The sequence below is a fragment of the Blennius ocellaris genome, assembly GCF_963422515.1.
Source record: "Blennius ocellaris genome assembly, chromosome: 16".
In the NCBI taxonomy this organism is placed as follows: domain Eukaryota; kingdom Metazoa; phylum Chordata; class Actinopteri; order Blenniiformes; family Blenniidae; genus Blennius; species Blennius ocellaris.
In genome coordinates, this window is record NC_137665.1 from 980,888 (window position 1) to 993,168 (window position 12,281).

General features: G+C 44.5%; 1 protein-coding gene across 1 annotated transcript in view; it reads right to left on the minus strand.

Moving 5' to 3' along the window:
• LOC308141635 (myosin-binding protein C, fast-type-like) overlaps positions 1-12,281 on the minus strand; it is a gene marked incomplete at its 3' end in the record, with an annotated part of 72,298 nt that overhangs the window by 43,692 nt on the left and 16,325 nt on the right. Inside the window, exons 2-3 of the mRNA XM_080511842.1 lie at positions 3,082-3,117; positions 2,358-2,378 (exon numbers count right to left, since the gene is read on the minus strand). Coding sequence (XP_080367968.1) covers positions 2,358-2,378; positions 3,082-3,117 — 57 coding nt within the window. The remainder of the gene's footprint in view (positions 1-2,357; positions 2,379-3,081; positions 3,118-12,281) is intronic.

The window sequence follows — 12,281 nt, forward strand, 5'->3', positions numbered from 1 at the left end:
TGAGAACTTCGCTCCGGCTGCATGACGACTGTTCAACAGATAATCGTCACTCAAATAATCAGTTTATGAAGGTTGATTGTGAAATTGCAACTGTAAAACCGATATGCAGCACATTTGCCTTGACGAAGACGGAATATCGAGCTCGTCTTCCAGAGTTTTTGACGGACTGAACGAGCGCAATTTTCTCTAAAACACATTTTAAACGATACTAAAATCCTGCATCGTTTCTCCTTATGTGTACCGAACCGAGCAATCTGCGTTTGATATTACAAATATAAACAAATACACATATAATACTCTATTGCTTGCATTTTTATTTTTTTTATTTAAGTGTAATAATGTGTCTCTCCTATAGGGGGTGTAAAGAGACTATACTTGAGCGAGTAAAAAAAAAACATTCCTATATCGTGAATTAAAAATACAACATAGGAATGTAAGGATATAATTTTTCTTTAAAGATCAAGTACACTACTTGCTGATATCAGGTACCAATATGAGTCAAATCAATCAATCAGTCAAAAATCCTACATCGGCACACATTACGAAAAAAGGCCCTCAAATTCATATCAGTGGCTGTTTTTGAAAACCCTTTCATGTTCCATAAGTGCTGCGTCATTCACACCAGAATTGAAGTAAGACCAGATTCCGGATCGGGGGCACCTGGGGAGTACCACACTGAGATCTTAAGGTGGATCCGCTAGCTTGCGGCTTAGCATGTCCATTAGCATGCTAGCAAACATTGTCCGATTGAGCTGAAATTTGGTAGGTGGCCTAATGGGGGCGCTAAGGTCATGAATCACTAGCTAGTTAGCTGGTTTTGATGCCGTTTTTTTCAAAATAAAAATCATTACAAAAAAAACAACAACAAAAAAAACTTCCAAAATTCTTTCCAATCCGGTCTAGAGGATCGTGCCCAACCCGACTGGGGGTCGGAATATAATAATAATGTGTCTGTCCTATAGGGGGTGTAAACAAAAAAACATTCCTACATCGTGAATTAAAAATATAACATAGGAATGTAAGGATAGAACTTTACTTTAAAGATCAAGTACACTACTTGCTGATACCAGGTACCAATATGGGTCAAATCAATCAATCAGTCAAAAATCCTACATCGGCATACATTACGAAAAAAGGCCCTCAAATTCATATCAGTGGCTGTTTTTGAAAACCCTTTCATGTTCCATAAGTGCTGCGTCATTCACACCAGAATTGAAGTAAGACCAGATTCCGGATCGGGGGCACCTGGGGAGTACCACATTGAGATCTTAAAGTGGATCTGCTAGCTTGCGGCTTAGCATGCCCGTTAGCATGCTAGCAAACATTGTCCGATTGAGCTGAAATTTGGTAGTTGGCCTAATGGGGGCGCTAAGGTCACGAATCACTAGCTAGTTAGCTGGTTTTGATGCCCTTTTTTTCAAAATAAAAGTCTTTACCAAAAAAAACTAAAAAATTTTTTTTTCCAAAATTCTTTCCAATCCGGTCTAGAGAATCGTGCCCACCCCGACTGGGGGTCGGAATATAATAATAATGTGTCTGGCCTATAGGGGGTGTAAACAAAAAAACATTCCGACATCGTGAATTAAAAATATAACATAGGAATGTAAGGATAGAACTTTACTTTAAAGATCAAGTACACTACTTGCTGATACCAGGTACCAACATGAGTCAAACGTCAAAAAGCCTGAATCATAGTACGTCTGTCCCAGTACTGCTACCAGGACCCGCACATCCCTCATTAAACACCTTTAATTTGACTTTCAGCCTCAACGCTGCCTCTCCAGCCTCAAACCCTGCGATGAGAGGTTCTGATGTGAGCAACGCTGCTTCTGCACCGACGTACCTGCTCCACTTTAAAATATACCAAATATATGAAGTGAGTGCGAATCTGAGCGGTTACACAATCATATAAGCTGCAAGGCGCTGGATCTGCTCCAGATATTCTGCTGCTCCTTTTCACCTCTTGTGGGGGGGGAAATAAATAAATAAATAAATAAAAAACCACAAACAAACATAGTGCAACTGGGAAACATTAATTTGCATGTACGCTATGCGTTGGCAGACCTAAAAATAGAACGGCACATACATAAATGAATGCATATGTGACGCCTGCACATAAATTAAACACCTTATTCCTTTGCTCCTTCTTTTTACACCTGGTTGAAAAGGTTGTGCTCGACAAAGTGTGTGCGTGTGTGTGTGTGTGTGTGTGTGTGTGTGTGTGTGTGTGTGTGTGTGTGTGTGTGTGTGTGTGTGTGTGTGTGTGTGTGTGTAGTCGGTCTCATGCGTCTCCACACACTCAGCCCGTCACCACAGAAGTCCAATGTCTCTTCTGTGTTTAGTGTCTTAAGTCTTACCGTCGTCTTCCATCGGCTCCTCTGGATGAGAGGAGAGAAGCACAGTGATTGGAGGATGAGGATGAGGATGATGATGAAGATGAGGATGAAACACAGACAGAGGTGGGGAAGCACAGCTTTTTCTTTTTTATATACTTTTCCAATTGTTTGCACTTCGTTTTTTTACTTTTGCTCCCAACATGTGAAGATAAATATCTGTATATTCTTCTGTTCTGCACACGTCAAAGTAGATTGCAAATATTTTCCCTTAATTTCCAGCAAAGAATTTTACTACGCTGTCATCGGCATAACTGGATATCTGTAGCGATCAAGAGGTTGCAGCCTAAAACCTTCATTTTCAGTTGATTGTGGTCAAATGAGGCTCCAGAAGGAGTTTATGAATGATGATTAATTATTATTAAGCTGCTGTATTCGCATCCTGTACTCGAGTACATTCCTCAACTGTTACCTTTCCTCGAGTTAAAAAGCTGCACTTGTATTTTTTTCCCTAAAACACCTTTACGTCCACTCAAGTACACAATGCGAGTACTTTTGTCACCTCTGCTTCAAGTACAAGCAGATAAGCAGATCATTGATGCAAAGTGTTTCTACTCACCCTTATTTTCTGTAGGAAAAAAGAAAGAAGATGAAATTAGAAAAAAAAGAATTTACAAGCACTCCACATTTAGTTTCCCATAAAAGCTGAAAAATCAGAGCTCACGTTAGGTGTAATGCCGGTACTTACCAGCAGGGGCTGCTGGAGCCGCTTCGCCCTCAGCTGCTGCAATTAAACAACAATTATGTTAATTAATTTGTGGTTATTTCATGTCATACAAGCACCGGCGGCGCAGCGTTTTGGATAGTAGCGTCTTTAAAGGCTGAGACTCGCTAAACTCGTTAGAAGTACCGCATCTTGTGATCCCAATACTCGGGAGACGATAACTAATAATCGCTTCTTCACATAACCGCCGGCGCTTGTTTTGTACCTTCAGTGCCAAATGTGTACATTTGCGAGATGAAGATATGTGTAGGCAGATACTCAATGAACAGAAAAGCTTTGAGAGACGCTGCAGAACTACAAATAGTGTGTACAAATACAGATCAGGCCCCTTTTTTTAAGTACGACCCAAAAAAAGAAAACAACTACATTTGAATAAAGTGTTGGATTTTGATAAGATAAACACAGTGATGAGTAAATCCACTGTGGTGTAACCTGGCGGTGTGCAGCTCTGTGGGCTTCGCCGCCGGCGAAACAGAGAATATTGGATTTCAACAGGGGAATAGTGCACAGATGAACCGCGCTCTGCAGAAACAGTGAGGCAGAGATAAATATAAGTACGTTTGTCAGAGATCATGAGGAATAATTGGGCTCAAAAAATATAGATTTTTTTTTTAAATAAAAAAAAAAAAAACCTTAAAGAGGCGGCCTCAAGACAAAAATGCTTTTGATAGGATAAGTACATCAAAGTTCCAGGATCCCAGATCTGGGTTACTTTAGAAGCTCAAGGGCGTCTAATGAGATGGCCGATTAGGCACGAGGGTCCGTCTGCCAGATAAAGTGAAGCACGGCGCCACGCAGTAATAGTTCGGCTTTGGCGGCGCTCGCGTCTCAACCATCCGGTCCAATAACGTCACGGGTCCGCCGCCTCATTAGGGCCTCGTCTTCAACGCCAAGACGTATTCAGAGCCTCGCTTTGAAGGGGAGGAGCAACGGAGGCGGCCGAGGGGGACAAAGGGCTCAAAAGCACAGATAAGAACAGAGGACGAGGTCCAGACGGGTCGTCTCTCTGAACCGTCGACGGCAGACCAGAACCGGAGCTGCAGAGCGTCCTAATGGCCTGCCTTGCGCCGCGCCTGCCTTGCGCCGCGCCTGCCTCGCGTCGCGCCTGCCTCGCGCTGGGTTTTGTCAGTGTTTCTATCCGACAGTAGGGAGGATCTGTGAGGCATCAGGCTGTAAAGACTTTCTTCAGCATGGCGTCAACCGAATACCGGGCAGAAAGTCGGAATCAGGATGTAGAAACATATGTCATCAGCATATAAAGTAATACAATGGATTTTAAGAGTGTAGGATGAGTAGGTACAGTAGGTATAGTAGATATAGTAGCTACAGTAGCTACGGTAGGTACAGTAGCTACAGTAGGTACAGTAGATATAAGTAGCTACAATAGGTATAGTAGCTACGTTAGGTATAGTAGCTACGGTAGCTACAGTAGGTACAGTAGCTACGGTAGCTACAGTAGGTATAGTAGCTACGGTAGGTATACTAGCTACAGTAGGTACAGTTGCTATGATAGGTACAGTAGGTATAGTAGCTACGGTAGCTACAGTAGGTATAGTAGCTACGGTAGGTATACTAGCTACAGTAGGTGCAGTAGGTATAGTAGCTACGGTAGCTACAGTAGGTATAGTAGCTACGGTAGGTATACTAGCTACAGTAGGTGCAGTAGGTATAGTAGCTATGGTAGGTATAGTAGCTACAGTAGGTACAGTTGCTATGATAGGTACAGTAGGTATAGTAGCTATGGTAGGTCTAGTAGGTATGGTAGGTACAGTAGGTACAGTTGCTACATATGATGGAGTTCTTCTGTGTGGCCACCAGTTGGCGCTGTAGGGTTGTTGTGTGGACGGACCAAGTTGAATTATTATTACAGCAACTGACTATTAAACTGGACTAAACGTCTCTAGAGAATGTGGATTGAGAGTCACGTGACCCTCTGGAGGAAAACCTCCTTGATTCACTTGCACATGTGCAGAAGAACTATTCAGCAGAACTGCAGAATATTTGCGTTTCCCAGCACCGTTGTCGTGTGAGCAGATTCCCGAACTGCCACACGATTTGAAAGCGTCAAGAAGAACGAGGTCCTGGTGTTTATATTTCACGTTTTCCTGCATTAAAGTTGAATATTGCCTCCCAGTTACTAATAAAGACACCAGCAGATATTCGAGGTGTTTTTTCCGGCTTTTTGTTTCCTTCCCTCTTTGATCTCAACGTGTTCGCAGCTTTGATCTTTTCCTCAGCGCGACGCAGCAGAAGACAAGAAGAGGGCTTGTTTTTTTTGTTTTTTTTAGAAGCAGTCGTCACTCCGAGGAACAACTGGGGCGTTAAAATAAATGTCATAAAATCATCATGGAAGCGGCCCCATGCTGACTTCAAACACGTGTGATTAATAATACAAGTCTTTTACCAAAGATGTCATGAAATTCAAAGCAGTTGCGGAGCGTCGCCGTTCCAGACGGAGCGTCTCCGTCACCCAGAGTCACATTTCCAATGAAAGGTCGTTCAGAAATGCTAATAAAGTGATCCGCAGAACATGAAACTGTAATGGAAACCAATCTGCTCCGAGGTTCTGCCGCGTGCCTCGGAGATGAAAACCCTTTCTTTTTCCTTCTTTACATCTTTCCCGTGTTTCAGAATCGTAGCAAGGTGATTTGTTTTGACCAGGAAACGACACCCCGGTGAAACCAGGAGGGAGACGAGGACATGTGACTGTCCTCTCCAGATTGTCTGATGGTGACACAGAGAGAAGTGGTTATATAAAGATTCTTCTTCTTCTTCTTTTTGATGTAAAAGCTTCAATTGCTGTATGAAGAGGCTTCATTTGTTGTCAGCGGCGCCGCTGCGCGTCTGGAAGGTCTCAAATGGGGGTTTTGGTTCACTGGTGTCAAGATATTGACGCTCGGAGAGTCGAGTGTCTTCAAACTTTTATAGTCGAAGGGATCCGTGATGTCGAAAACAACGTTTACGGCTCTTATTAAAGCTCCAGTGCGTTTTGGTCGCCGGATGAACTGATTAAAAAACATGAAAGTGGTTCGAGACGCTCCAGCTTGACCAGCTCTTTCTTGACATTACGACTTAAATTCGACGACAAAACACGACAGGGTCCCTTTAACAGACATCGGATATTATTATTATTCTTTTTGATGTAAAAGCTTAAATTGCTGTATGAAGAGGCTCCATTTGTTGTCAGCGGCGCTGCTGCGCATCTGGAAAGTCTCAAATGGGGGTTTTGGTTCACTGGTGTCAAGATATTGACGCTCGGAGAGTCGAGTGTCTTCAAACTTTTATACTCGAAGGGATCCGTGATGTCGAAAACAACGTTTACGGCTCTTATTAAAGCTCCAGTGCGTTTTGGTCACAGGATGAACTGATTAAAAAACATGAAAGTGGCGAGAGGCTCTTTCTTGACATTACAACATAAATTTGACGACAAAACGCGACAGGATCCCTTTAACAGACATCGGATATTCTTCTTCTTCCTCCTCCTCCCCTCCGAGGAGTCAGAGTCGGCCAGACTCTCAGCGATCAGCCAGCGTTTCCCCCACTCCATTACTTCCGCAAACACTTTAAGAACTGCTGCCGTTGAAGCTGAGTCTGAGACGGCCAAGGTCACTGCCGCCTCCTCCGTGCATGGTTACCTCCAGGATCGTATACAAGCTTCACCCTTTCACATCTCGTTTACAAGCTTCCCCTGCAAAGCACTGGCTGCTTCTTCCTCACAATCTAGGGATTTAAGGCGTCTGAAAGGAATTGCAGGAATTTCTTCGGAGCATTTTATACAGACAAGAGGGAAAAAAAACATATATATATATATATATATATACATTATTAAGCGACATCAAATAATGATAAAGAGAATATATTGAGAGCCGGGAGCAATGACAGGTAGTTATATATGAATAAGCAATGGTGGCTGTGAGATTTGTTGAAAGACGTCGTTCCTGAGAGGAGACACGGAAACAGTGGTGTCGTCGGATTGAGGAAACAAAGACGACGGAAAGATCGACTCTTAGGTTGGTTTTAATGGAAGATTCATTTATAAATGGTCACTTTTATACAAAGACACTGTCGGAACGTCGTCAACCTGCGGCCACGCTGGTTTATTACGCAAATACGGGGCATGATACTTTTATTTATTTATTTTTTTAAACGTAACAATAAACAAGACAAGCACAAACAATGGAAGCCCCCCCCCCCCCACACACACACACACACCCCTTCCCTTTGTTTTGGATCTTGACTCGCTAATATTTGCCGAGTCGGCGTTGAAGATCAGGCGCAGTCGCAGCGGCTTCTTTAGTCGTGACTGAAGAGAAACTATTTACTCTGCAAACTTTTAAAGAACCAGAACAGACACTCGGCCACCTTGGCGTGTGATTGGCTGAGAGCGGAGAAGAGGGGGCGGAGTTAGCAGCGTGCTAGCGCCTGAACCGTTCACGTAATTAAGGCGAAAGTGAAACTTTTGTTGGTCTCACACACAAACAAATAAATAAATAAATCCACGTGGACAAAAGCATTACTTTGTTCCTAACCTTCGTTGGCGAAGCTAAAGGCCATTAAGGGACTGACTGCTGCTCCTAGTGGCTCAAAGACGCCCTCCACTGGCAGCAGGAGGAATTTTGACGAAACTAAATAATTGTAAAAAAAAAAAAAAAAAGCCGTCAGCCGGATTTGCCTTCCTCCCTGACAGACAGGAAGCTTCCGTCACATGTGGAGAACTTCCTGCTGAGGGGAACCGGCTGAGGGTCTGGGTGGAACGTCACTGTCCTCTCTGGTCACGATCAGGAACTTCGGGGTCAACGTAGGACCCGGGAAAGACGAGATCCGCCAAGTCTCCTATTTCCCTTCAGACGGATCGCCGCCCGTCTCGTTCTGCTGCATTAACAGTTGATCCGCAGTTAATTTTGTCCACCATTTTCTATCAGACTTTACATTCTTCGCCGGTACTTTGCAGATAATTAACACAATAAATAACTAATGATATTACAGTGTAGTTACCTTTCTAAGAGGTTTGCAGTTAAATTGCTCTCCTTCAGATCCAATCTATCCAGACGGTCACTTTAACAGAGAGTTAAGACTTTGGAAGCAACGTTTCATTTGCTCCAGACTATTTAAAGTGCAATGTTTCTACTCTACTTCTATTAGAAGCCTCCTCCGGACTGAAGAAACCACTTTTCTTGGATTCCCTGAGTTAAATCTTCACAATAGTTTAGCTGAAACTCTCAGACGGCAACAGGAGGAGAGTGGGTGGATTAAAACGGCCTGAAGTGAGTTCTTCCCCGGTCGATCTGAAAATGTTAGCACTGGTGGTCAAGACCGTTTAAGAAGTCTTAGAATATGTATTTCAAAAAAAAACAACTGGCGGTACTATTAATTGTATGTATTTCATATTTTACCAATAAGTCCCAATGATCTCTTTTGAAAGGACAAATCACTGAAAATCCTACAAAACAAGTACAAGAATACATTTACGGAAAACCAAACACTCCTTAAAGCAGTGTTTTTCAACCACTGAGATCTCGTCGGCTGAGTCGTGGGAAATTATCACATTTCACATTATTTTCTAAAAAAACCTTTGCTCTCACAGCGACAGTGTGTTGCAGAGTAATCATGTATAAATACTCTTCGCCACTAGAGGGCAGCACAGAACTTTGCCGGTGAAATGTAAAGTGACAGACGTCAGTGTGGTTCATCTCCACCTCCTGCTACCATCTTGTATCAAAGTACTGTGTCAGTGACAGTGATGGAGAAGTTTTTGAAACCAGGATCTCAGCTCTTCATCCATCAGGTCCAGGTTTCACACTGAGGGAGGCACTATTAAAAAAAGTCCTTGTTTCTGGATTTACTGGATTCCTGTTGATAAAACTTTGATGAGAAAGACTTTGATGTCTTAGATGACAATGACTTTGATGTCTTTGATGAGAAAGACTTTATATTGTTAATAGAGGCTGCAGAGTTTAACATTTTAACATTTTCAGGTGGTGGTGTGACTCCAGATGTTTCCAAAGAAAAAAGTGTGTCTCGGCTCAAAAAAGGTTGAAAAACACTGTTCTAAAGTATATGGCATTAAATAAATACTTAAATGAGACCTTGAGGCCACATTTGACACTCCCGTCCAATGTCCTGGGTTTGACACCAACAGTCTGCAGACCGAGAGCCGATTTCAAGGCTAATTTAAGCTTTATCTATTAATAGAACCTACTTTTGAGGTAAATAACAAATATTTTAATTAGAGTCATACAACTAGTCCTTTTCATTGAATTTGTGTGAAATCGTTCACACAAATCCCACAATTGTTTTTTTTTGTGACTATTTCACCTGTTTTACCAACATGAGTCTTCAAATAGCAGCGATATTATGTGAACGTATCAACGCATGCGTGGGCGGACATGCATCCGGAGGAAACTCAAGAAAATGGTTGAGGTCACGACAAGCGTGGCCTCGTAGCTCCCTGAAGTAGAAGTTCAGTAGTAGTACTGAAGAAAGTGATTTGAGCGTTTGAGCTGCGAAGTTTAAACAGACTTCTTGTTAAGCGTGAGTCAGAGCGTGGAGACTTTTGGCCTCACGGACCAAAGTGTTCAAAACTCGCCAAAACATGTTGATAAAACTTTGATGAGAAAGACTTTATATTGTTAATAGAGGCTGCAGAGTTTAACATTTTAACATTTTCAGGTGGAGGTGTACCTCCAGAGTTTTCGAAAGACAAAAGTGTGTCTCGGCTCAAAAAGGTAGAAAAACACTGGTTTATAGGACCAACGTTGTTCCCTCCACATCTTCCTCATGACTCCATCGGAGAGGCATCGGTACTCATACCTTGAGATCCGTTTACAAACGACTCCAGGGTACAGTGGAACAGTGATAAAGTGTTCTGGCCTCATGAAACGGGGAAAGTGAATCCAGGCGACATCATCCAAGCGGTGATGAAGATCAGGCCTTGCTGGAGCTCACATGACGGGGTAAGCTACACCCTGGACGGGCCACCCGGCCGCCGCCCAGCCAAAAAAAAACACAGGCCCATAATCAAGCTTACACAATTTACAGTCACGAATGTGCCGACCGAGCGTCGCCCGGGACTGACGGCGAGCCGGAGTCCCCGCAGGGAGCCGACGCAGGACTTCAGGTTTCAGCCTGAAACCGACCCGGGGCAACATGTACGTTACTCGGCCAAGAAAGCGAAGAACGCCGTGTTCCTCCTCGCTCACACGGGGGCTAGCGGTGGCCGCTCGCTTTGAGGAGGAGGAAAGTTTTGAATTTCGTCTGGACTTTTGACACAGTGAGGCGAGAGTCATGACCAGCCAGTCGCCATCTTGTCCTCCACGCCACATTTGGGCTCAGCGGACACATGCAGTCCAGTTTCATCTTCAGTGGGCCGGACAAGTAAAGTCGTAAAGTAGTAAAGTTGTAAAGTAGCGCATAAGAACTTAGAATCTAAATGAGTCATATTTCAGACTTTCAACACTTTCACGAGTCTCGCTGGTTCAAAAATGTTGTAATCAAAGTTTATTGCCCCCAAATCCAGCTTCTCCTTGATTCTTCTCCATTAGAATATTGGAGCCAAAGGGGGAGGAGCCTACCTTGATTGTGATTGGCTGAACCCCCGATGACACTATATAGGGATTGATTTCTGATTGGCTGCTTGGAGCAACACACTTTTTAAAACCTGGAACAGGGAGAGAGAGGACAAACTTTCTACACTTCTGGGGCGTCGTTCCAGATGTTGAGACGGTCAGTACTGCTGGAGGAGACGGTCAGTACTGCTAGAGGAGACGGTCAGTACTGCTGGAGGAGACAGTCAGTACTGCTAGAGGAGACGGTCAGTACTGCAGGAGGAGACGGTCAGTACTGCTGGAGGAGACAGTCAGTACTGCTGGAGGAGACGGTCAGTACTGCTAGAGGAGACGGTCAGTACTGCTAGAGGAGACGGTCAGTACTGCTGGAGGAGACAGTCAGTACTGCTGGAGGAGACGGTCAGTACTGCTAGAGGAGACGGTCAGTACTGCTGGAGGAGACAGTCAGTACTGCTGGAGGAGACGGTCAGTACTGCTAGAGGAGACGGTCAGTACTGCAGGAGGAGACGGTCAGTACTACTAGAGGAGACGGTCAGTACTGCTAGAGGAGACGGTCAGTACTACTAGAGGAGACGGTCAGTACTGCTGGAGAACCTTCAGGAAGTGGATTTAGCAGAATATGACCCTTTAAAGTTCCGTTGTTGCGGCGCAGAGTATCTAATCAAAATGTTTATATTTTCAGAAAACCAAAGAATTACTACCGGAAATGACTACAATCTTAACGTAAAGCTAAATAAATGAAACGTTCCGATACACAACAGAGTGAAACGTCCAGATAACTTCATCTGCTGCTGTTGCATTAAGCATCTTTTTACAAACCGATGCTACTTTGCATTTCGGTGACGAGGTTCTCTATTATTCACGGCAGAACCACCGACATCTCAGCTCAGGCCTCAGTGTTGTGTTGGGTTTGGCTTTTTTTACTTTTGAATTTCAACAATTTGCTTGTTCCTTTGGCCCGATTGGAGCCGATAGCAGGCCAGCCTGGGCCCGCGGACCTTATGTTTGACCGCCCTCCTTACCCAACGCTTAACGCTTCACGATGGGCCAAATCTACAGCATCTCAATTAGTGAAGGTTAGCGACGCCGTTCTCCGCCGTGCGATAGAGGCGGAAGAAAGAAAGACGGTGAATCTCGCCTCACGCGGCTTTAAAAAGTGATTTTATCCTCCTCTAATTATCTGCCAGTGACCCGATTCTCCTTCAGCCCGCTTTGCGAGATCCTCACTCTTCATTTGCTCCAAAAAAAAAGAAAAAAAAAAAGCCCCGTGCAAGCCGTTAAGTCAGAAGCCGTGACCTTTGACCCCTCCGTGTTAGCGCCGCAGGTAAAGCACGCTGCCCACATGGATCCGTCCACGCTCTCGTTACCGCCCGCGCTCTCGTCACCGCCCGCGCTCTCGTCAGCGTCCGCGCTCTCGTCGCCGCCCGCGCTCTCGTCGCCGCCCGCGCTCTCGTCGCCGCCCGCGCTCTCGTCAGCGTCCGCGCTCTCGTCACCGCCCGCGCTCTCGTCAGCGTCCGCGCTCTCGTCGCCGCCCGCGCTCTCGTTACCGTCCACGCTCTCGTTAGCGTCCTCGCTTTCGTTACCGCCCGCGCTCCCGTC